Source organism: Salmo salar, chromosome ssa13 (assembly GCF_905237065.1).
Source record: "Salmo salar chromosome ssa13, Ssal_v3.1, whole genome shotgun sequence".
In the NCBI taxonomy this organism is placed as follows: Eukaryota; Metazoa; Chordata; class Actinopteri; order Salmoniformes; family Salmonidae; genus Salmo; species Salmo salar.
Window position 1 is genome coordinate 85063026 of NC_059454.1, and position 26568 is coordinate 85089593.

Sequence of the window (26568 nt, forward strand, 5' to 3'; positions counted from 1 at the left end):
AACCCCTAAAGAAGGAAAATAGTTACTATTAGTGATATTGTACAAAGTGTGAAGTCGTACTACCATGGTATGAAGGGAGGTATGGAGGCTGGTGATGTTTGATTCTCTGCCAAGTGATGTGACTCCTTTCAATTGCTGCTAAATGGTGGCTGAGATCATCACTCTTTAGACTTACTGGACATTTTGGGGGAAAACATAATTTATCTATCTTATAAAGCTGTGCCAAGGAAGCCTGTCCTTGCAGATCTGGGCCCATATCCACAAAGCATCTCAGAGTAGAAAATTGGTCGTATGTGCTTAGAATAGAGACATTTCACTCCTAAAAATAAAAGCTGTGCATGAAACCTCTTTAGTCATACGTTTCCCACCTAGTTGACAGATATTTAGAAGACCTAATGAGCTCTCGTAATCAGTTAAGAGTTACCAGCAGGTTTCTTGATAATAGAAAAATACAGTGAGTCAGTGGTTTTTGCACCACATACAATCTCTTTGGAGTTGTTAAAAGAATGATTTGATGTTTGGATTTTGATCAATCCACAAATAATCTCTACATGTAACACTATCTCTTGCGCTTTTGACCATGATTTCACATGGGGCCTATTTCACAATATACCTGTAATGTAGGATCTTAATTTGATCACTCTTTTGTTTCTGAGAATATCCCTGCATTTCAAACTTGTAGGGTATTCAAGGTTTAAAAATGATTCTAAAGTGTGTTATTTCCACTTTAAAATGACAGACTTGATTTGTCCTAGCGAAAAATGTATCAACCCTTACCAAAAGAATCCATTAATTATAATGTACATAATTATTTTCCTTCGGTAGTAAACTGTCTCAAATTAAGATCCTACTTCTGTTAATACTTATAACCACTAGGCTAATAAAAAACCATATTTTGCTTTCCATGATTTTATTACCTACAGCATGTTATTTCAAGTTATCTCTTTGGAGCGCAACATCATGTTGTTAAAAACGATGCCTAAATTGGGCTTGCCTATAAGTTCGGCAGTTGAAAGCATCTAGCTGGCTTATGTTACCTTTGATTGTGTTGATGAAAATGATAGACCTTTCAAACGTTGTATGCAATGTTGTTTGCAACATTATTGGCAAATGACTTGATGCCTACTGTGCCAAAGTGATTTAGAGTTGTTAAACGGGAGTGACGAGTGTGTTGATATAACGGTAATGGTGTCAAAATGCAGCTATTATTAAAAAAAGGTTATGGTTGCCAACATATTAGGCAATCATTAAGAGTAAGCAAAGTGTTTGTGTCAGGCGAAAATGATATAAAACATTTTACCATTGCAACATTTGATGTACAGTCACAGTCACCGTGGTTATCTGAAGCGTGCAATAGAGTTCACAGCTGGTGAAGCCTCATCATGATTGGTTATTCCCCATTATTTGCAACAATATCAATGCGCGTCATCACTATCTTTCCTTTGCGGTACCTCAAACTGTCGTGATTACCATCTGAGATAAACCTTTATGAGTTGATTTTACTCCTGGCTCAGAGTTTGTCTGGGCAGTGAATTAACATCAAACCTAAACCCTATTTTGAGCTGGGAGTTTTTTGTGTGTTTTAAAACAGGGTTTTAACAAGATTCCTAGGACCTTTTCTGAGATGCTTTTGTGGATGCAGGCCCTGTTTGTACTTTAGTCAACTCCTTTGTTCTGTTCATTATCATGCCATAGATGTTGTCCTAGGCATGAGAATGAAGTCAGAGGAGTTGGCCAAAGCACTATATAGCCTATACGGTCAAACAATAGAGAAAGGTCTCTAATAACCATTAGATTTTAATTGAATTGCTATGATGGCGATGTGTCCTAACCTCTACTTATCCTACTTGAATGCTGATAATTGACAACCCCCTCTGCATGTCTCTGTCTGTCACTGTCTCTGCAGTCTCCAGCTGACCAGTGCAAGAAGATCCATGCGGGAGACGAGGTTATTCAGGTCAACCACCAGACAGTGGTGAGTCCAGACTGAATGTTCCACTGTAAAGCACTGAGTAAAGCTCTGAGTACTGCACTGTCATTTAGTCCTACAGGATCTCTCTCAGGGTCTGGGGGAAAGACACTCTGTTCAGTCTGGGTCAGGAAAGGTCAGCCATCATGAATGAGAAACGGGTGCTTTCCTAGACTCTGTACTCCTCCAGCCCAGCCTGTCTGGGCACAAAACGCTTTGTCTTTGGAAGCCAAGAACAAGGTGCTTATTTAGTGCTGCCTAGTACCTAATTAGTCCTCAATTAATCATTTAGTATCTGGTAGTTTAGGGGCATTGTACTTGTAAAAATACAGGGGACTGGTTAGTCATTCATTGATAATGAGGTTTTAGTTCCCAAAGTAACCAAGTTCGTTCAATTAACCCACAGGGGGTTGACAGCAGTGGGCAATCCATTTAATCTGATCTGGGCCGGTATCCACAAAGCCTCTCAGAGTAGAAGTGCTGATCTAGGATCTAGTTTTTCCTTTGAGATCATAATGAATACTATTATATGGACAGATGGGGACCTGATCCTACATCAGCACTTCTACTCTGAGACGCTTAGTGGATACTGGTCCTGATCTCACTTTTAACAGCAAAGTTCAGTGGAGGACACAGTCAAATCAATCCTCCATATTCACCAATAGATACCCTATTTATGGTTATTCTACATCAGGGGTTCCCAAAATTTTTCACTCAGCCCCACTTTCTAGCATTGGAGAACATCCCGCGCACCATGTCTATTTCTATGGGCACAAGCACTGTTCATGACACAAACAGTTCACACCCCTCTCGTTGGCGGAGAGAAAACCATTGTTCTACATCAATCCTATCTACATAAATGTTTTCTCCTCTTTAGTAGAAAGAGCATTCGTTCCAATACTATTTTTTTGCCAGAAGTACACATTTGTTTATCCTCATTGTAACATTTGTTTGGGACTGTGGCCTATTTGCTTTCCCATTGTGTGCACCTGTACCATGCTAACTCTGAGCACACATGTACAGTACCTACCCCCAAGCCATAAGAATGCTGAACAGTTAGTCAAATGGCTACCCAGACTATTTGCATTGACCCCCTTCTTTTTGCACTGACTCTTTTGCACTTGCTCTATGCACACTCACTGGACCCTACCCACACACTCACACATGCTACACTGACACTCCAACACACACACACACACACACACACACACACACACACACACACACACACACACACACACACACACACACACACACACACACACACACACACACACACACATTACATGCGCTCACACACACTCACACATAGACACACTTTCACACTCTTTCACACTCTTCACATACGCTGCTGCTACTCTGTTTATTATCTATCTTGATTGCCTAGTCATTTTTACCCCTACCTGTACATATTACCTCAATTATCTCAACAACCTCATACCCCTGCACATTGACTCGATACCGGGGCTCCATGTATATAGCCTCGTTATTGTTACTTTATTGTGTTAATATTAAAAAATATATATTTTGCTCGTAAGTAAGCATTTAACGGTAAAGTCTGCACCTGTTGTATTTGGCACATGTGACAAATAACATTTGATTTGATTTGATCCATTGGCAGCTTTAGATGGCCAACAGTGGCCGCTTTAGAGGTGTTTGTGTCACCTTGCATTGCGTGAGGTCTGTGTATGTTTCTACTTGTTGTTGCTATAGAGGCCCCCTTGGCCCATTTACAGTGCATTCGGAAAGTATTCAGACCCCTTCACTTTTTCTACATTTTGTTACGTTACAGCCTTATTCTAAAATTGATTAAATAAAATTGTTCCTCCACACAATACCCCATAATGACAAAGCGAAAACAGGTTTTTAGATTTTTTTGCTAATTAATAAAAATAAAAATAAACCATAAAAACCTTATTTACATAAGTAATCAGACCCTTTGCTATGAGACTCAGAATTGAGCTCAGGTGCATCCTGTTTCCATTGATCATCCTTGAGATGTTTCTACAACTTGAGACACAGCATTCCCAGTGGCTCAGTTGGTAGAGCATGGTGTGTGCAACGCCAGGGTTGTGGGTTCGATTCCCACGGGGGGCCAGTACAAAAATGAAATGAGATGTATGCATTCACTACTGTAAGTCGCTCTGGATAAGAGCGTCTGCTAAATGACTAAAATGTAAAATGTGGAGTCAACCTGTGGTAAATTAAATTGATTGTACATTATTTGGAAAGGCACACACCTGTCTATATAAGTTCCCACAGTTAACAGTGCATGTCAGAGCAAAAACCAAGCCATGAGGTGGAAGGAATTGTCTGTAGAGCTCCGAGACAGGATTGTATTGGGGAACGGTACCAAAAAAATGTCTGCAGCAAGAACACCATCATTCTTAAATCAAAGAAGTTTGGAACCACTAAGGTCAGGGAGGTGACCAAGAACCCAATGGTCACTGACAGAGCTCCAGAGTTCCTCTTTGGAGATAGGAGAACCTTCCAGAAGGACAACCATCTCTGCAGCACTCTACCAATCAGGCCTTTATGGTATAGTGGCCAGACGGAAGCCACTCCTCAGTAAAAGACACATGACAGCCCGCTTGGAGTTTGCAAAAAGGCACCTAAAGGACTCTCAGACCATGAGAAACAAGATTCTCTTGTACTCTTTGGCCTGAATGTCAAGCGTCACATCTGGAGGAAACCAGGCAACGCTCCTCATCTGGCCAGTACCATCCCTACAGTGAAGCATGGTGGTGGCAGCATCATGCTGTGGGGATGTTTTTGATCGGCAGGGACAGGGAGACTAGTCAGGATCGAGGGAAAGATGAACGGAGCAAAGTACAGAGAGATCCTTGGTGAAAACCTGCTCCAGAGCGCTCAGGACCTCAGACTAGGGCTAAGGTTCACCTTCCAACAGGACAACGACCCTAAGCACACAGCCAAGACAACACAGGAGTGGCTTCGCGACAAGACTCTGAATGTACTTGAGTGGCCCAGCCAGAACCCGGACTTGAGCCCGATCAAACATCTCTGGAGAGACCTGAAAATAAAGTTGAAGTCGGAAGTTTACATACACCTTAGCCAAATACATTTAAACTCAGTTTTTCACAATTCCTGACATTTAATCCTAGTAAAAATTCACTGTCTTAAGTCGGTTACGATCACCACTTTATTTTAAGAATGTGAAATGTCAGAATAATAGTAGAGTGAATTATTTATTTCAGCTTTTATTTCTTTCATCACATTCCCAGTGGGTCAGAAGTTTACATACACTCAATTAGTATTAGGTAGCATTGCCTTTAAATTGTTTAACTTGGGTCAAACATTTTGGGTAGCCTTCCACAAGCCCCCCACAATAAGTTGGGTGAATTTTGGCCCATTCCTCCTGACAGAGCTGGTGTAACTGAGTCAGGTTTGTAGGCCTCCTTGCTCGCACACGCTTTTTCAGTTCTGCCCACTCATTTTCTATAGGATTGAGGTCAGGGCTTTGTGATGGCCATTCCAATACCTTGACTTTGTTGCCATTTTGCCACAACTTTGGAAGTATGCTTGGGGTCATTGTCCATTTGGAAGACCCATTTGCGACCAAGCTTTAACTTCCTGACTGATGTCTTGAGATGTTGCTTCAATATATCCACATAATTTTCCTGCCTCATGATGCCATCTATTTTGTGAAGTGCACCAGTCCCTCCTGCAGCAAAGCACCCCCAAAACATGATGCTGCCACCCCCGTGCTTCACGGTTAGGATGGTGTTCTTCGGCTTGCAAGCCTCCCCCTTTTTCCTCCAAACATAATGATGGTCATTATGGCCAAACAGTTCTATTTTTGTTTCATCAGACCAGAGGACATTTCTCCAAAAGTCCGATCTTTGTCCCCATGTGCAGTTGCAAGCCGTAGTCTGTCTTTTTTATGGCAGTTTTGTAGCAGTGGCTTCTTCCTTGCTGAGCAGCCTTTCAGGTTATGTCGACATAGGGCTCGTTTTACTGTGGATATAGATACTTTTGTACCTGTTTCCTCCAGCATTTTCACAAGGTCCTTTGCTGTTGATTTTCACTTTTCGCACCAAAGTACGTTCATCTCTAGGAGACAGAACGCGTCTCCTTCCTGAGCGGTATGACGGCTGCGTGGTCCCATGGTGTTTATACTTGCGTACCATTGTTTGTACAGATGAACGTGGTACCTTCAGGCATTTGGAAATTGCTCCCAAGGATGAACCAGGTCTACAATTTTATTTCTGAGATCTTGGCTGATTTATTTTGATTTTCCCATGATGTCAAGCAAAGAGGCACTGAGTTTGAAGTTAGGCCTCGAAATCCATCCACAGGTACAAGTCCAATTGACTCAAATGATGTCAATTAGCCTCTCAGAAGCTTCTAAAGCCATGACAACATTTTCTGGAATTTTCCAAGCTGTTTAAAGGCACAGTCAACTTAGTGTATGTAAACTTCTGACCTACTGGAATTGTGATACAGTGAGTTATAAGTGAAATAATCTGTCTGTAAACAATTGTTGGAAAAGTTACTTGTGTCATGCACAAAGTAGATGTCCTAACCGACTTGCCAAAACTATAGTTTGTTAACAATACATTTGTGGAGTGGTTGAAAAATGAGTTTTAATGACTCCAACCTAAGTGTTCAACTGTAGCTGTGCAGCGACGCTCCCTATCCAATCTGACAGAGTTTGAGAGGATCTGCATTGAAGAATGGGAGAAACTCCCCAAATACAGGTGTGCAAAGCACAAGGGGTGGTCGGCGGAGCCAAGGAGTGAACCAGAGCCAGTCTGGGAGAAGGGGGAGAAACTGGAGGAGAGTGAACGGAGAGAATCAGAGACCGTCAGTGAGTTGAGGGAGAATTTGGAGGAGAGAGAAATGAGAGAGTTATTGAATTGGTGGAGGATGCACGACATTTGCCCTAAGGAGCGTGTTATCGGTTTAATGCCACCTGAGTCAGCTCTCCGTACTCGTCCTGAGGAGTGTGCTATTAGTCTGGTGAAAGTTGTGCCGGCTCCACGCACCAGGTCTCCAGTACGCCTTCCCAGCCCTATACGTCCTGTGCTCGCTCTCCACACTCGCCTTGCGGAGCGTGTCATTGAACCGGTACCATTGATGCCGGTTCTACGCACCAAGTCTCCAGTGCGCCTCCACAGCCCAGTACGTCCTGTGCCAGCTCCTCGCACTCACCGTGCGAAGTGTGTCATTTTTCCGGTACAATTGATGCCGGCTATACGCACCAGGTCTCCAGTACGCCTTCACAGCCCAGTACGTTCTGTGCCAGCTACTTGCAATTGCCGTGTGAGGTGTGTCATCGAACCGGTACCATTGATGCCGGCTATACGCACTAGGTCTCCAGTAAGTCTCCACAGCCCAGTACATCCTGTGCCAGCTCCACGCACCAGGTCTCCAGTGCGCCTCCCCAGTCCGGTACGTCATGTGCCGGCCCCATGCATCAGGCCTCGAGTGCGCCTTCACAGTCCAGAGCTTCCGGCGACAGTTCCCAGTCCAGAGCTTCCGGCGACGGTTCCCACTCCAGAGCTTCCGGAGACGGTTCCCAGTCCAGAGCTTCCGGCGACAGTTTCCAGTCCAGAGCTTCCGTTGACGTTTCACAGTCCGGAACCTCCAACAACGGTCCACAGTCCGGAACCGCCAACGACGGTCCACAGTCCGAAACCTCCAACGACGGTCCACAGTCCGGAACCTCCAGAGACAGTCCACAGTCCGGAATCTCCTGAGACGGTCTACAGTCTGGAACCTCCTGAGACGGTCTACAGTCTGGAACCTCCTGAGACGGTCTACAGTCCGGAACCTCCTGAGACGGTCTACAGTCCGGAACCTCCTGAGACGGTCCACAGCCCGGAACCTCCTGAGATGGTCCACAGTCCGGAACCTCCTGAGACGGTCCACAACCCGGAACCTCCAGCGACGGTCAACGGTCCGGAACCTTCAGGGAGGGTCAACAGGAGCTCTCCTCTGCGCCGATGCCCAGTCCAGATACGGCGTCCAGTCCCGCTCCATGGCAGGAGTCTTCTTCTGCGCCGGTGCTCAGACCAGATACGGCGTCCAGTCCCGCTCCATGGCAGGAGCCTTCATTGGCACCGAGGTCCAGGCCAGGGCTGGTGTCCAGTCCTGCTCCATGGCAGGAGCCTTCCTTGACATCGAGGTCCAGTCCAGGCACAGTGTTCAGCCCGGGTCCATGGCTGGATCCGCGGGATGAGCGGGTTCTTCGGCCCGCACCAGAGCCGCCACCAAAGCTGGTGGATCCACGAGCTGAGCGGGTTCTTCATCCCGCACCAGAGCCGCCACCGATGTTGGCGGATCCGCGAGCTGAGTGGGTACTTCGCCACGCACCGGAGCCGCCACCGACACTAATCACCCCCCCTACCCTCCCCATTTGGTTTCAGGTTTTGCGGCCAGAGTCCGCACCTTTGGGGGGGGGGTACTGTCACGCCCTGACCATAGAGAGCCATTGTTTCTCTATGGTGTAGTAGGTCAGGGCGTGACTAGGGGGTGATCTAGTATATCTATGTCTATGTTGTGTTCTAGTTTCTTTTTCTATGTTGGTGTTTTGTATGATTCTCAATTAGAGGCAGCTGATAATCGTTGTCTCTAATTGGGGATCATATTTAAGTAGTTATTTTTCCCACCTGTGTTTGTGGGATCTTGTTTCTGTGTAGTTGCCTATGAGCACTGCTTGAGCTTCACGTATCGTTTGATCATTTATTGTTTTGTGCGTTTCACTTAAATAAAATATGTGGAACCCAGATCACGCTGCACGTTGGTCGAAGTATGTTTCCAGTTCGTACGACGAGTGTGACATCGAGGCTGTAATCACTGGCAAAGGTGCTTCAACAAAGTACTGAGTAAAGGGTCTGAATACTTATGTAAATGTGATAAAGTTTTTTATTTTTTAATACATTTACAAACATAAAAAAGAAACTGTTTTTGCTTTGTCATAATGGGGTATTTTGTGTAGATTGATGACGGAAAAAACTATTTAATCCATTTTAGAATAAGGCCGTAACGTAACAAAATATGGAAAAAGTGAAAGGGTCTGAATACTTTCCGAATGCACTGTATAGTCCAGTCAATATGATTCTGGTGGAAATGGAGATTTAGTATAAAAACATCAGGCAGGAGGTTATAAACTAACAACTACTATAATCAATGGACTGGGAGGACTGGGGCTATTGCTGTAAATTATTTAGGTTTGTGTCACCATGGTGGATGCATTAATCAGGTCACTTGTGATGTTGTCATACTGAGCAGGGGCAGTGTCCTAGCTCGGTAGGGGACAATTTGTAGTAGGCCTAATTTCACATTTGTGATGTATATTTAAAGAAAAAGGGCACTATAGCTCCTCCTGCCCAGACAAAGACATACTAATAAGGTGTGGTTGCAGTAGCCTGTCTTACTGCAGGATATAAAACAACTAGTTTACTCTATGATCAACCAATCACAGAGATTACACATTTTATGATGCTGTGTTCAGAAACATGAGACAGTGGATGTGCCAATGAACTGTCATATGCCTGGGCGAACTTCCAATAGAAGGTTGCAACTGACACACCAGGGGGCCAGAGACTAGCTAGCTTATTACCTGCTAGTGTGATCTGCCACTGCAGTTTCCAGTAAGCACAGAAGCTGGTGTGAACACAGAGGCAGTGTCTCGGACAAACAGAAATGTGTGTGTGTGTGTGTGTGTGTGTGTGTGTGTGTGTGTGTGTGTGTGTGTGTGTGTGTGTGTGTGTGTGTGTGTGTGTGTGTGTGTGTGTGTGTGTGTGTGTGTGTGTGTGTGTGTGTAGAGGGATCTGTTGGTCTTTTTATAGTTTGACTATGTTGCCATGCCAGTCCCTGACTTGAATAATATAACCTGTTTACAGATAAGTTACATTATTAACATTGGCACTCTACAGTGCACGGGGGAGTTGAGGGGAACTGAACAAAGCAAAGAGGAAGAGAGAGGTGCTCTGCTCAGCGTAGCATAGAGAGGGAGGGAGGAAGGGAGAGAGGGAGGGAGGGGGACGTGACCTGCTTTCTCTGCTCCCCTGCCTCTACTGGAACCTGCCTGGGAGCACACTGCCATCAGCAGAACCAAGCTCACTGTAGCACAGCTGCACACTGTCTGTCTGCTGCGGGACAGAGCCCAGTTGAGCATGGTGCTGATGCTTTGTGACGCATTATAGGTCAGCACGAGGTGCAACACTATCTGTTAAACGTTGTATAATGTTGTAACAACAGATAGGACAGAATTCTGAAAATTGTTATGCTCAGTCAAGAAAGGAAATAATTGGAACAATATTTTGTCTGCATTGTATGAAACACTTCCCAGCACATACTGTTTAGCTAACCGTTTTTGTGCCAGACGCCATTATTTTCCAAGCACTGTAATTTGTGGGAATGGACTATTGAGTATTGGAATGAAAGTGCAGTTGTTTTCACCGTCATTATCTCCGGTGTTTTACCTCAGACATGGTTGGTAGAGGAGATGTTCAGAACTACAGTAACTAGCTACGACAATTTACTAGTTCATGATTGGTTGAGTATTTCATCAGCCTTACTGAGTGTGTTGTATTGTCTCTCTCCACTGTGGCGTATTTGTGCAGGTGGGCTGGCAGCTGAAGAACCTGGTGAACGCCCTTAGAGAAGACCCCAACGGAGTCATCCTCACACTGAAGAAGAGACCTCAGAACACTCTCACGTCTGCCCCTGCCCTGCTCAAGAATGTACGGTGGAAACCCCTTGCACTCCAGGTAATTATGTTATAATGTGATATTGAGAATGGGGTTCCTAAAGGTGTTTGGATATCTGTTTAGGATTCCTTCTGGTAGATAAGAATAGCGTTTTTTTCACCAATTCACCTGGGAGCTGTGTAATTTGAGCGATAAGAAACATAGCGCTCATTATTGATAATGACCAACTGGCTTAGTAGTTCCTTATGGGTGCCGCATTGTGAATAGATGCGATTATGATACATGATGAATTTAAGGGTAATTATCTGCAAGTTAGCACTTAACTTGTACCCCATACCTGGCCACCCTTTAATTGAGTTCTAATGGATTACGTGGAGCATCAGTGAATGGAGTTAGTGAACCTATTGTGCTGCTCAGTGTGGATGGAGTACAGACAGTACAGTATGTGGGACTGGCTGGGGGAAACAGGGACTGCCTGAAGAGGAGGAACAAAGACAGAACACTAGCTGGGGAGGATGATGGTAGAGGGGGGTTGGGGGTTTACATCATAACTGCCTGGATGTTTTTTTCTTCGGGAGCCCTTAGTGCAGAGCTATTTTTAGCTCTGCACTAAGCTCACTCATTTTCATGCTGCATGGGTTGCCTTGATGACGCCCAGGAACGTTTCTGTGGTTACGTGTCTTTGGCATCTGCAGTGAAATCAGTTAATGTGTTCAGATAATCAGCACCTTATCCTCATATCTCAACATGTGAAGCCAGAATGGCACAAGGCAAGTGTCACGGTCGTCGTAAGAACTGGACCAAGGCGCAGCGTACGTAGCGTTCCACATCTTTATTATAAAGTGAAACTACAGCACAAACAAAACAATAAAGAACAAACGAAACGTGACGTTCTGGTGTGCTCACAGGCAACTACACAAAAACAAAACAAGATCCCACCAAAACACAGTGGGGAAATGGCTGCCTAAATATGATCCCCAATCAGAGACAATGATAAATGGCAGCCTCTGATTGGGAACCATACCAGGCCAACATAGAAATAAAACAACTTAGATTACCCACCCTAATCACACCCCGACCTAACCAACATAGAGAATAAAAGGCTCTCTATGGTCAGGGCATGACAGTACCCTCCCCCAAAGGTGCGGACTCCGACTGCAAAACCTGACTCAATAGGTGAGGGTTCAGGTGGGCATCTAGCATTGGTGGCGGCTCCGGTGCAGGTCATAACCCCCGCCCAGACCCCGGATCCGGCCATGGCGCCGGGCTTAACGTCATGCCTGGACTGGGCACTGGCGTAGAAGAGGGCTCCGGCCATGGAGCTGGGTTGGACGCCATGCCTGGACTGGGCATCGGCGCAGAGGAAGGCTCCGGCCATGGAGCTGGGTTGAACGCCGCGCCCGGACTGGGCACCGGCGCAGAGGAAGGCTCCGGTCTTGGAGCTGGGCTGGTCGCCGTGCCTGGACTGGGCACCGGCGCAAAGGAAGGCTCCGGCCCTGGAGCGGGACTGGACGCTGTGCCTGGACATCGGCGCAGAGGAAGGCTCCTGCCATGGATCGGGACTGGACGCCGTGCCTGGACTGGGCACCGGCGCAGAGGAAGGCTCCGGCCTTGGAGCTGGACTGGACGCCGTGGCTGGACTGGGCACCGGCGCAAAGGAGAGCTCCGGCCTGTGGACTGTGGACCGTCGTAGGAGGTTCCGGACTGTGGACCGTTGCCGGAAGCTCTGGACTGGGGACCGTTGCCGGAAGCTCTGGACTGTTGATGTGCATTGGAGGCCTAGTGCGTGGAGCTGGTACAGGTGGCACCGGACTGGTGACACGCACTTCAGGGCGAGTGCGGGAGCAGGCACAGGACATGCCGGACTGGGGAGGAGCACTGGAGGCCTGATGCGTGGGACCGGCACAGGTTGCACCGGGTTGGTGACACGCTCTTCAGGGTGAGTGCAAGGAGCAGGCACAGGACATGCCGGACTGGGGGGGCACACTGGAGACCTGGTGCGTAGGGCCGGCACAAATCGTACCGGAACAATGACACACTTCGCATGGCGAGTGCGGGGAGCTGGCACAAGACGTACTGGGCTGTGGAGGCACACTGGAGACTTGGTACGTAGAGCCGGCACAAATTGCACCGGAACGATGACACATTTCGCTCGGCGAGTGTGGGGAGCTGGCACAGGACGTACTGGGCTGTGAAGGCGTACTGGAGACTTGGTGCGTAGAGCCGGCACACATGGTACCGGACAAATGATACGCTCCTCAAGGCGAGTGCGGAGAGCTGGCACAGGACGTACAGGGCTGTGGAGGCGTACTGGAGACCTGGTGCGTGGAGCTGGCACAGTTTTTACCAGACTGCTAGCACGCTCCTCAGGACGAGTACGGAGATCTGACTCAGGTGGCATCAAACAGATAATACGCTCCTTAGGGCGAATGTCGTGCATCATACACCAACACAACAACTCTCTAATTTCTCTCTCCTCCAATTTCTCCATCAACTCACTGACGGTCTCTGACTCTCTCCGTTCACTCTCCTCCAATTTCTCCCTCTTCTCCCAGATTCGCTCTGGTTCACTCCTCGGCTCCGCCGACCACCCCATGTGCCCCCCCCCCATTTTTTGGGGGGGGCTTTCCTTACGTCCGCGAACATCAGCGTCGTCGCTGTCCTCCCTTATCTCCTTGCGTCTGCTTCCAAGGAAGGCTTTCGTGTCCCTCCATGATTTCCTCCCATGTCCAGGATATCTTCTGCTCCTTGATCTCCTTCCAAGCCCAGGATACCTTCTCCTCCTTGGCACGCTGCTTGGTCCTGATGTGGTGGGATCTTCTGTCAAGGTCGTCGTAAGAACTGGACCAAGGCGCAGCATACGTAGCGTTCCACATCTTTATTATAAAGTGAAACTTCAGCAGAAACAAAACAATAAAGAACAAACGATACGTGACGTTCTGGAGTGCTCACAGGCAACTACACAAAAACAAAACAAGATCCCACCAAAACACAGTGGGGAAATGGCTGCCTAAATATGATCCCCAATCAGAGACAACGATAAACGGCTGCCTCTGATTGGGAACCATACCATGCCAACATAGAAATAAAACAACCTAGATTACCCACCCTAGTCACACCCCGACCTAACCAACATAGAGAATAAAAGGCTCTCTATGGTCAGGGCATGACAGCGAGACCCAAATGCAGACACAGGAGGCAGATGGTTGGAGTCTTACATTGTTTATTAATCCAAAGGGGTAGGCAAGAGAATGGTCGTGGACAGACAAAATGGTCAAAACCAGATCAGAGTCGAGGAGGTACTTGGTGGCAGACAGGCTCGTGGTCAAGGCAGGCAGAATGGTCAGGCAGGCAGGTGCAAAGTCCAGAAACAGGCAAGGGTCAAAACCGGGAGGACTAGAAAAAGGAGAATGCAAAAAGCAGGAGAACGGGAAAACCGCTGGTTGACTTGGAAACATACAAGACGAACTGGCACAGAGAGACAGGAAACAGAGGGATAAGTACACTGGGCACCTGGAGGGGGTGGAGACAATCACAAGGACAGGTGAACCAGATCAGGGCGTGAAAGAAGTCATGTCAGGGAAATAATTATGTATTGATTATTTTGCACGGTGGCATGTTTTTCAGTTTGAAATAAACAGGGTTCTGCTTGAGTTATGCTTCATTATTGTGGCTGAATAGAATTGGAGAAAGAAATTAGTATTGGATTGCCCTCCGTGGAGGATATTGTGATGGTCCAAACTTTTATTGATAGAAGGGTCCTTTGGAGGAACTATTGTTGACATATATTTGACCTTTATATGTTAAAGCATAATTGAGGAATAATTAATTGAATTTGGAATATTTGAGACATTTTGGCCTTACCCAGGCCTCTTTTAGTACTCTATGATGTTTCATCTGTAGGCGCTACAAGCAAAAGTTGGTTTCATATGAAGCTTTACTGCTTGCTCTGTAATATGAGTAGTATTTTGATTTTTATAACACATTTACATTTATTAATATTGAAAAATATAAAAATGGAAGTTGAAAAATATAAACATGTGCAATGCCTTCAGAAAGTATTTACACCCCTTGACTTTTTCCATATTTTGTTGTGTTACAGCCTGAATCAAAAATGTTTTTAAATTGAGATTTTGGGTCACTGGCCTACCCACAATACCCCATAATGTCAAAGTGAAATTATGTTTTTAGACATTTTTACAAATTAATTAAAAATTAAACGCTGAAATGTCTAGAGTCAATAAGTATTTAGCCTCTTCAGGGCAAGCCTAAATAAGTTCAGGAGTAAAAATGTGCATAACAAGTCACATAATAAGTTGCATGGACAAAATCTGAGTGCAATAATAATGTTTAACATGATTTTTGAGTGACTACCTCATCTCTGTACCCCACACTGTAAGGTCCCTCAGTCGAGCAGTGAATTTCAAACACAGATTCAACCACAAAGACCATGGAGGTTTTCCAATGCCTCGCAAAAAAGGGCACATATTGGTAGATGGGTAAAAAAAAAGAAGCATATTGAAATCCTTTGAGCATGGTAAAGTTGTTAATTACACTTTGGATGGTGTATCAATACACCCAGTTACTACAAAGATACAGGCATCCTTCCTAACTCAGTTGCCGGAGAGGAAGGAATCTGCTCTGGGATTTCACCAGGCCAATGGTGACTTTAAAACAGTTACAGAGTTTAATGGCTGTGATAGGAGAAACTAAGGATGGATCAGTGGCGATTTTAGCATGTAATTCTTGGTGGGGCAAGAAATAAATAAAGTGGGATGCATGCCAGCAAAGCCACTACACAACACAACACTAAACAATACATTAATTGCACTATAACGGTGACAAACGGTACCCACAAACTGTTAGGGCCTACATAAAGCTGTCCCGATAAAAATCCCGACAGTTTACCACTGCTACACCTGGATATCAGCGGAGTCTTGTCTGGCAGCGAAACAGTTAATTCATCTTAATTTACTGCCTTTTAAAAAAAACATACAGTAGCTGATATGGCTGACTTGCTTAAACAAATGTGGTTTCTACTGACAATTGAGATGTACAAACTATGGCATAAGGGGACGACAAGCCGATAAGAGGCAATCTGTAATTTCGATTAAGACATTAATGTGCGAGCTAGGACGGACGTAGTCAATAGCACTTTTGAAATGTACAGTGACAGAATTCAGAACATGGGCCATTCTTAAAGTGTTCCCCCCGTACACCAAGTCAGAACCGTAGGATAAATAAAGGGGGCATATAAGCAGACAATGAAAGCTCTTACAATATTCAATGATTACATTTTTCTAAAACAGGTTATAGGCTACATGTGCACCACCAAGTCAGAACAGTAGGCAAAATTAAGAGGGGTAAATAGACCACATTATTAGGGTGAGGCACATGGGCTACTAAATCTTACTACACAACATACACTTAGTATTACTTTCTTAGCTCCAGTATACATATCTCCCTGGCATATTAAATAATTTATGCAGCAGCATATAATAGATTTTTGGACTCCCCTTGTTGTGCTGTGCTCACTTGAACAGGAAGGTGGCGCGGAGGTCCTTTGTGGGAACATTTTGTGATTAAAGTCTGGCATTCTCGGGATTTATGGTGCTTTCAAAACAACTGGGAACTTTGAAAACAAACAAGGTCGAATCCAGTCGGAGCTTGTTTATTCCCGACTTCCCAGCTGTCTTGAACTCAGTGAAGTCAAGTTTTTGCAGTTCCGAGTTAACAGTTGTTTTGAGCGCAGCACAAATCATGCTTCATTGACAGCATGGCCAATGTTGAACTGCAGGGAAAGAGAGGAGGAGAAGACAAACTCCACCTAATGTATGGAATCACTTGGGATTGTTTTTATTTTAGGTAAACAGCCCTTTTAAGTGGGTTAAAATCTTCCTGGAGAGTGTGTATGGAGGGACATGTCTTTATTCATATAAAAATTCTGATTTATTGAATTCTCCATGTGGTCTATATTAAAAGGCACTTCAATTGAATATACAGGCTTTTAAAATTCAATATTGGTGCACAATTTCTACTTAAAATCAAATGAAGCGAAAGGCACTCATTTTGTGGAACGACCCAGCATCTACAGATGAAATATTATGTAATCTTCAATTAATCCAACTTCAATTCATTATTTCTCAATTATTCTTTAAGAAAAAAATCCTTCCTCATAAGGACCCTTCTATGGAAAAAATTTCAGGAAATTCCCACAATTCATGGTCCTTTTTTGTTCTAGTTGCATGAGGAATCAGGCATTGTTGGCAGTCTTACAAGTAACACAAACAAATACACACAAAGGTTACCAATCAGTCACAAACACTGTTTGGTTAATGAAGCACCTCAGAGTTAAATGACAGCATTCCAGGTGGCTGTAGGAGCCATTAACATATGGTACGAACACTGTTAGGGTGATTTTGTCTCCCAGGACTGTTTATGATGGATGTTTCAGTCAGAAAGAGTCAAACCACGACAGCTCAACACGGCTTGGAGAATGGGTAGGCATGTTCTATTATTAAATCAATTCTTTACGAATCATATGATGACAGAGAAGCATATGCAAAATCCAGGTAGTTGAGGACAAATATATTGAAATGAGTCTTCAGTGAACTATCAAGCACTCAGTGTTTCCCATAGTGAATAAGTCAATGAAGAGTGAACCTAGCCATCTGTTCATCCAGTATACAGCAGTGGTTCCCAAACTGTGGGGCGTGAGAGGTCCGAACTCAGTCTGGCTTTCAACTTACTCTTGAAAGTTGTAATAGTAGAATGCACAAGGTACAATTTCGAAATTGGGTAGTGCATCATCAGTTCTTCTTGTCATGTCAGTCATTGCGTACCTTAGAGAGCTATTTATAACTTGTCAGAAATGTCCAGGTCAACTAACCCATGTCAGCTAATGTTTTTTTAGCTAGATTTTTTAGCACATAGATTTTGTTCTAATGTTTTAGTCACTCAAATATTTGAGTCAAGCTTCCAATTGGCTCATTCATCCCCCCTCCTCTCCCCTGTAACTATTCCCCAGGTCGTTGCTGTAAATGAGAATGTGTTCTCAGTCAACTTACCTGGTTAAATAAGGGTTAAAATAACAATTTAAATAAAAAATATCACACGAATACACATTAGACATGGCAAAATGTATAGAACTGCAACATTTTCTCCACCACAAGAGGGGTGTGAACAATGCTTGTGCCCATAGAAATAGACATGGCGCACACACACAGGAGGGGTGCGGGATGTTCCCCAATGCTGGAAGGGGGGCCTGAGTGAAAAAGTTTGAGAATCCCTGATATACAGGAGAACCCTCAGCTGCCGTGGTCAGACTGATAGGACACAGACATAGTGGGAGGACTACCAGCTTTAATCATTATTTGGTACGGTAGTGTCTTTTTATCTCTTGTTTTGTTCCTTGACCCATTCCTAACCCACTGCTTCATATTTAATTATTTTTGTTTTATCTTGCTTTGGTCTGAGAGACATGAACAATCTAACAGTTGGGGTCTTTTCTTTTGACAGCACTGAGCCAACACATTTAGGCCATCTTTTTTACTTTTCTTGTAGAAATGTATTAATAATGAAGAAGAACATAAAATGGATTCTATTTTGATTTTCTTGTAGAATGGTATTTATTATTAATTACAGAAGTCCCGTAGAAGGTGTCACGACTTCCTCTGAAGTCGGTCCCTCTCCTTGTTCGGGCGGCGGTCGACGTCACCGGTCTTATAGCCATCTCAGTTCCACCTTTCATTTTCCATTTGTTTTGTCTTGTCTTCCCACACACCTGGTTTCAATTCCATCAATTACATGTTGTGTATTTAACCCTCTGTTCCCCCCATGTCCTTGTCCGGTATTGTTTATTGTAAGTGTTTGTGCACGGTATGTCTGGTGTGCGTCGGGTTTTGTACCCATTTATTGATTGTTCTGTTTTACGGTAGTTTTTATTATTAAACCTTACAGAAGGAGTACGCTCTAGATGTTCTGAAGCCTCCATTTTATGGACGTAGTCGTAAAGATTTGTCATTTAACTTTTAAAATCTATTATCTTTTATTGTGGCATAAGTTTTCATCTGATTGTCAAACAATCACTTCAAAGGGCTCCTTTACTAGGCTACCCGTGCATGTTAATTCACTCGCAACATACACTACATGGCCAAAGGTATGTGGACACTCCTTGAAATTAGTGGATTGAATATTGCAGCCACACCCGTTGCTGACAGGTATATAAAATCGAGCACACAGCCATGCAATTTCCATAGACAAACATTGTCATTAAAATGGCCTTTACTGAAGAGCTCATTGACTTTCAACCTGGCACCGTCATAGGATGCCACCTTTCCAACAAGTCAGTTCATCAAATTTTTGCCCTGCTAGAGCTGCCCCGGTCAACAGTGCTGTTATTGTGAAGTGGAAATTTCTAGGAGCAACAACGGCTCAGCTGCGAAGTGGTAGGCTACACAAGCTCACAGAACAGGACCGCCGAGTGCTGAAGTGCGTAGCGCATAAAAATAATATGTCCTCGGTTGCAACACTCACTACCAGTGGTGGAAAAAGTATCCAATTGTCATAAAAGTAAAGATACCTTAATAGAAAATGACTCAAGTAGCAGTGAAAGTCACCCAGCAAAATACTACTTCATTAAAAGTCCAAAAGTAATTGGTTTTAAATATACTTAAGTATCAAAAGTAAATGTAATTGCTAAAATATACTAAAGTATCAAAAGTAAAAGTTCTTTACAAGTTCTTTACATTCTTTATATTAAGCAAAGCAGACAGCACAATTTTCTTGTATTTTTTAATTTGTGGATAGACGGGCACACTCCAACACTCAGACATCATTTACAAATGAAGCGTTTTTGTTTAGTGAGTCCACCATATCAGAGGCAGAAGGAATGACAAGGGATGTTCTCTTGATAAGTGTGTGAATTGGACCATTTTCCTGTCATGCTAAGCATTTGAAATATAACAAGTACTTTTTGGTGTTAGGGAAAATGTATGGAGTAAAAAGTACATTATTTTCTTTAGGAATGTAGGGTAAGGAATTTGGTGTAAAGCTCGCCAGGCCTAATCACCCAACATCAGTGCCCGACCTCACTAATGCTCGTGGCTGAATGGAAGCAAGTCCCCACAGCAATGTTCCAACATCTAGTAAAAGTTGTTATAAATAGTAAAGAGATAGCTCAAAAAACTACTTAAGTAGTATTTTAAAGTATTTTTACTTCAGTAATTTACACCACTGCTCACTACCAAGTTTCAAACGGCCTCTGAAAGCAGCCACACTCAAGCCTAATATCACTATGCGCAATGCCAAGTGTCGGGTGGAGTGGTGTAAAGCTCGCCGCCATTGGACTCTGGAGCAGTGGAAACGCGTTCTCTGGAGTGATGAATCAAGCATCACCGTCTGGCAGTTCAATGGACGAACCTGGGTTTGGCGGATGCCAGGAGAACGCTACCTGCCCGAATGCATAGTGCCAACTGTAAGATTGGTTGAGGAGGAATAATGGTCTGGGGCTGTGTTTCATGGTTTGGGCTAGGCCCCTTAGTTCCAGTGAAGGGAAATCTTAATGCTACAGCATACAATGACATTCTAGACTATTCTGTGCTTCCAACTTTGTGGCAATAGTTTGAGGATGGCACTTTTCTGTTTCAGCATGACAAAGCGAGGTCCATACAGAAATGGTTTGTTGAGATCGGTGTGGAATAACTTGACTGGTCTGCACAGAGCCCAGACCTCAACCCCATGGAACACCTTAGGGATGAATTGGAACGCCGACTGCGAGCCAGGCCTAATCGCTCAACATCAGTGCCCTGACCTCGCTAATGCTCTTGTGGCTGAATGGAAGCAAGTCCCTGCAGCAATGTTCCAACAACTAGTGGGAAGCCTTCCCAGAAGAGTGGAGGCTGTTAAAATAGCAAAGGGAGGACCAACTCCATGTTAATGCCCATGATTTTGGATTGAGATGTTTTATGAGCCAGGTGTCCACATCTTTTTGGCCATGTAGTGTATTTCCAGCCTCCAAACAGTGGTGAATGGAAAGAGACATCTGTTACACAAAAAAACAAAAAGTGTAATGACATTTGGTGATTGTCATTAGGCCAGAATGTATCAGTCCACTGCTGTCCGCGCACGTCTCGGTGTCGGCCACTCATCTCTGCTTTGGGAAAATGTCTGTGTTCTCGTCGAACCACATCGCATTTTGGAGAATAAGCTATACCACCCGCTTTCAAGTTCATTCGCTCATGTTTCATGCCTCTGATATGCGCTAATGATAAAAAAGTGGTGTAACAGCCTCCAGTTTTCTTGACGTTTTGTTTAAATTATTGCAATAAGTTGATGTTTTACCGGTACAGCGTACCCCAACTACTTATTTTGCCGGGATGCTGTACCGGACCATACCGGCTTACTTTGACCCTATTAACATCAACGGGGCTGTAGTGGAGTGGGTCGAGAGGTTCCAAGTTCTTTGGTGTCCACATCACCAACTAACTATCATGGGGCCAAGCTTCCTGCCATCCAGGACCTATAAACTAGGAGTTGTTAGAGGAAGGTCCAAAAAAATTGTCAAAGACTCAGTCACTCAGGTTATAGACTGTTCTCTCTGCTACCGCCCGGCAAGGGGTACCGGAGCGTCAAGTCTAGGACCCAAAGGCTCCTTAACAGCTTCTACCCCGAAGCCATAAGACTGCTGAACAATTAATCAAATTGTTCAGCAGTTGTATTTTTATTTTACTTTAGTAAATATTATATTTCTTGAACTGCATTGTTGGTTAAGGGCTTGTAACTAAGAATTTCAAAGTAAGTTCTACACCTGTTGTATTCAGCGCATGTGACAAATAAAATGTGATTTGATTCATCTTAGAAGTAGACTCGAAAGAGGAAAAGGAAAATATATGAAAATAGTTGTTCACATCAGAAGGTGATGGTCACAGGACCTTTACCAATCAGATGTTGTTGGTCAAAGGGTTTAGTCATCACAGTAGGTTACACTTCATAGTGCATCTCCTGGGGAGAGATGGCTCATGCTCACCACACTTGACACATCTTGACATTAATGATGTATAGTCGTTATCACAGAATCCCTTGTTGCTAGGGGTCTTGTTGCTATCTCCTCCATAGTTTCCAACAGACCTCTCTCAAGAATTTCTTGGTTGCTATGGATGAGATCGCTGTTGCTAATACAAGCCACTTCACATCCTCTCCCTGTCTCAATAACTTCATTCAACAAAGCATCCTATCCTTTTCACAAGCATAGTGTTTATTGTGTGCCACTGTGTTAAGTGAACTGTGTGACATTGCACCACAATCCTCTATTAGCTCAAACATGGAGTATGCTATTCTATAGGATTTTACTCATGAATCTTGACATACTATGCCATGAATGAAAAATTATTACATTTAGGAAATGTTCTCATACTACTACAGTCCTGCTGTCTACATGACTCCACCCTTGTCCCTACAGCCCATCCCCACCAGTCCCAACAGTGACTCCAACACCCCGCCCAACAGCATGGGGACCATGGGGATGTCCTCTACGCTGGACAGTGGCCATGATGTCTTCATCTTGTCCCCAGTCTCTGGCCTTTATGGACACAGGTGAGCCTAGAAAATCCCATACAATACAGTTGAAGTCGGAAGTTTACATACACTTAGGTTGGAGTCATTAGAACTCGTTTTTCAACCACTCCACAAATTTCTTGTTAACAAACTATAGTTTTGGCAAGTTGGTTAGGACATCTACTTTGTGCATGACACAAGTAACTTTTCCAACAATTGTTTACAGACAGATTATTTCACTTATAATTCACTGTATCACAATGTCAGTGGGTCAGAAGTTTACATACACTAAGTTGACTGTGCCTTTAAACAGCTTGGAAAATTCCAGAAAATGATGTCATGGCTTTAGAAGCTTCTGATAGGTAATTGTCATTTGAATCACTTGGAGGTGTACCTGTGGATGCATTTCAAGGCCTACCTTCAAACTCAGTGCCTCTTTGCTTGACATCATGGGAAAATCAAAAGAAATCAGCCAAGACCTCAGAAATAAAATTGTAGACCTCCACAAGTCTGGTTCATTCTTGGGAGCAATTTCCACATGCCTGAAGGTACCCCGTTCATCTGTACAAACAATGGTACACAAGTATAAACACCATGGGACCACGCAGCCGTCATACCGCTGAGGAAGGAGACGCGTTCTGTCTCTTAGAGATGAACGTACTTTGGTGCGAAAAGTGCAAATCAATTCCAGAACAACAGCAAAGGACCTTGTGAAGATGCTGGAGGAAACAGGTACAAAAGTATCTATATCCACAGTAAAACGAGTCCTATATTGACATACCCGGAAAGGCCGCTCAGCAAGGAAGAAGCCACTGCTCCAAAACCGCCATAAAAAAGACAGACTACGGTTTGCAACTGCACATGGGGGCAAAGATCGTACTTTTTGTAGAAATGTCCTCTGGTCTGACGAAACAAAAATAGAACTGTTTGGCCATAATGACCATGGTTATGTTTGGAGGAAAAAGGGGGAGGCTTGCAAGCCGAAGAACAATCGTGAAGCACGGGGGTGGCAGCATCATGTTGTGGGGGTGCTTTGCTGCAGGAGGGACTGGTGAACTTCACAAAATAGATGGCATCATGAGGTAGAAAAATTATGTGTATATATTGAAGCAACATCTCAAGACATCAGTCAGGAAGTTAAAGCTTGGTCGCAAATGGGTCTTCCAAATGGACAATGATTCCAAGCATACTTCCAAAGTTGTGGCAAAATGGCTTAAGGACAACAAGGTCAATGTATTGGAGTGGCCATCACAAAGCCCTGACGTCAATCCCATAGAAAATGTGTGGGCAGATCTGAAAAAGCGTGTGCGAGCAAGGAGGCCTACAAACCTGACTCAGTTACACCAGCTCTATCAGGAGGAATGGGCCAAAATTCACCCAACTTATTGTGGGAAGCTTGTGGAAGGCTACCCGAATCGTTTGACCCAAGTTAAACAATTTAAAGGCAATGCTACCAAATACTAATTGAGAGTATGTAAACGTCTGACCCACTGGGAATGTGATGAAAGAAATAAAAGCTGAAATAAATCATTCTCTCTACTATTATTCTGACATTTCACATTCTTAAAATAAAGTGGTGATCCTAACTGACCTAAGACAGTGAATTTTTACTAGGATTAAATGTCAGGAATTGTGAAAAACTGAGTTTAAATGTATTTGGCTGAGGTGTATGTAAACTTCCGACTTCAACTGTACAGCTAATGTTCACTTCATTGTTTAGTCCTTTAGCACCTGACTGATCTTCTCCATAACCATACCTGTCAATCACAGAGAAGAGATAGGTATCATGTCCTGCGATGACATCAACAAGTACAGTCTGGAGAAGATGGGTATGAAAGGCTCGGAGTCTCCAAGCTTCTACCTGGACCATGATGGGGGCAAGTACTTCACATTAGTGGAGGAGGACTGTCTGGCCCTGGGGCAGGAGTACGAGACCAGGGGCCGCTCCACAGGGGTCAGGCGGAGGGACAGGACACCCACCCATGGTGAGTTACCCAGCCCAGATATGTAGCACTACCAACCAACCAGCCTTTTCAATCTGGGCGGTAGTTTAATGTTAGAGGAGCATTGAAGGGTGGAATGCCAGGCGAGGTGGGTAGCTTCCCTCTCCTGCCTTCATACAGTGTACCCAGCTGTGAATGGCACGTGGAGAATGTACAGTAAAGCCCCATGGCAATTACTATGCATAGAAGAGATTATTATTATGCACCCCAGCGTATTTATGTTTCACATAAACCTCTCCCTTTTACAGTCCAGCCCCACCCCCACAGTCAGACATCCCCTTCCCCTGTCATTGCCCCTTCATCATCAGCAGCACTGCAGCTGTAGGATGGCCAGCAGCAGGATGAATATTCTACATGCCACCTCTGTCTGCACTTCACATAATGAGCTCATTCACATTACTGCACAGGATGACTCCGGAATCTTTAGTGAGTGACACACTGTCTGCCAACACTGAGACAAGGAAAGGAGGTCTTTGAAAGCCGTTGATAATGTACAGTATTCTATCCGTCCATCTGACAGAGAGATGGCGATGCATTGTTTCAGCCCTCTCCTGGCTGTTGAGGATCTGTTGAGGCTCTGTTGAGGCTCAGTTTGTTGTGTATTGTACAGTGTGTAGTGGTGCAGGGATAAATCCCTTTGGCTCTGCCAGACGGAGTGTTTTTCATGTTTAACAGCCTGCCAGGGAAGTGAGGGTGGATTGCTTCCAAGCTCATAATGGCTCCAGGCAGGGTACGCTCCGCTCATCCCAGTCTGTGGAGGCACCATGTGCCATGACATGGCTCCATCACGGTCTCTCATGCTCACACATTCACACACGTGCAACAAGCCTACCGTTTTCCCTTCACTCTAAAGATGACTTATTTTCAACTGGATTCCCATGCTATAACCTACTTCTCTTATACCCCTTACTGCCCTGCCTGCACTTTAACCTCTGTCATGCAGACATCCACCCACGCACAGCCACTCCTCTCTCACCATCTCTCTCAACCACCCTCTCCTATCCCTCTCAGTGAGACAGCCCCCCCCCCCCGTCTTCCCTCAACTCCTAGCTCTCTCTCCACTCACACCTTAGCTGACATGCTACTTGGACTTCTTTCCAGGTGACCTCAGGCCAGTTTCCATGCCAACGGATTACAACTGGATGGCAGAGACAAAGGAGCCAAATATGTACAAGAGAGGTAGCAGAGGTGGGTCCTTCAGTTCAGGTAGTCTCCCCAGTCCCCTTAAATGCTTTGACTTAGAGAAGGAAATAGCTTTGGCTTCACTGAGTCTGCAAAGTACAGACGCCTAATGAGGACCAATCACCGTCCCCACTTTCAACAACACATAACTAATCGTCTGCTTCTTTCATTAATTTCACTGGAACTGCCACACATACACTGGTTTCTTTTGACATTACCACTGAATCTTGACAGAAACATGATTGCGCATTTAGAACTCTTTTCAAACTGCACTGTATAGAGATGAAGCTATCACAAGAAGCTCAACCAATTTTATTGAAAAAAAGGAGATTCAGTCAGCTAAATATAGACAACATCTTCATGTCAGGCATTAATTAAGTTGAAAACCTAATCTTTGTTTTGCACGTGGCTGATTTCAGTGTTGTTTAGTTTCGTGAGACTATGTACTGCAGTTATGTTGAGCGGGCTGTAGTGATAGCATCGCACTCCCATGACTTGTGTTATAAATAGCGAGTGCAAAAACATATCTGCCTCCCTCTGCTCTGAAACCACACAGTGTTGGGGCTTGCCCTCACTGATAGGAGGTCACGTAACAGAGGTTGGTTTCTGTGGAAACATGCTGGTCTGTGAGAATGGGAAACATTACCTCAGGACTGCTCTCACTTTGACTTTCTTTTCCATTCCAAATGTTGTTTCACTAAACCCTTGGTAAGAGTTTGTTTTGCCATCAAGCATTTAATGCGATAGGCACTCTGGGCCTCCTAATGAACAAATAATTACCCTCTCTAGGCTTCCAAATGACACAACTTTGCTCCCCTCTTTCCCTCCCTCCCTGACCTGTGCTAGACTCAGACAACTCCCTGCTGCGTTACCTGAATGACGATAAGATCCTAGTAATCCAGGAGGAGCCGGACGTGTCCAGGGAATGCAAGCGGGACACTGGGCGGCGTACCCGCAAGAAGAGCCACAACCCCAGCAGCCCCAGCTATCCCATCAGCCCATCCCTGCTGGCCCCGCCTGTCAGACTGGACTCAGGACCGCCAGAAGGCCTGCCCTTCTCACTGCCTGAGAGCAACACTGTGCCAATGTACCACGTGAGTCAGCACAGCTACTATTTATTGTTTATCAATCTGAACCAGTTCAAGAAGGATATTATAGCTTAACACTCAGACATAGGGGCATA

The 26568-nt window shown here is 44.6% G+C and overlaps 1 protein-coding gene across 2 annotated transcripts in view; it reads left to right on the forward strand.

The window, feature by feature from the left end:
* LOC106568034 (connector enhancer of kinase suppressor of ras 2) overlaps positions 1–26568 on the forward strand; it is a 77404-nt gene that overhangs the window by 24763 nt on the left and 26073 nt on the right. The window contains exons 8-13 of one of the 2 annotated variants that reach the window (XM_045692307.1): positions 1907–1975; positions 10561–10707; positions 22106–22239; positions 23971–24185; positions 25305–25391; positions 26232–26479. In XM_045692307.1, the coding sequence (XP_045548263.1) occupies positions 1907–1975; positions 10561–10707; positions 22106–22239; positions 23971–24185; positions 25305–25391; positions 26232–26479 (900 nt within the window). The remainder of the gene's footprint in view (positions 1–1906; positions 1976–10560; positions 10708–22105; positions 22240–23970; positions 24186–25304; positions 25392–26231; positions 26480–26568) is intronic. The other variant, XM_045692308.1, reaches the window with a different exon arrangement.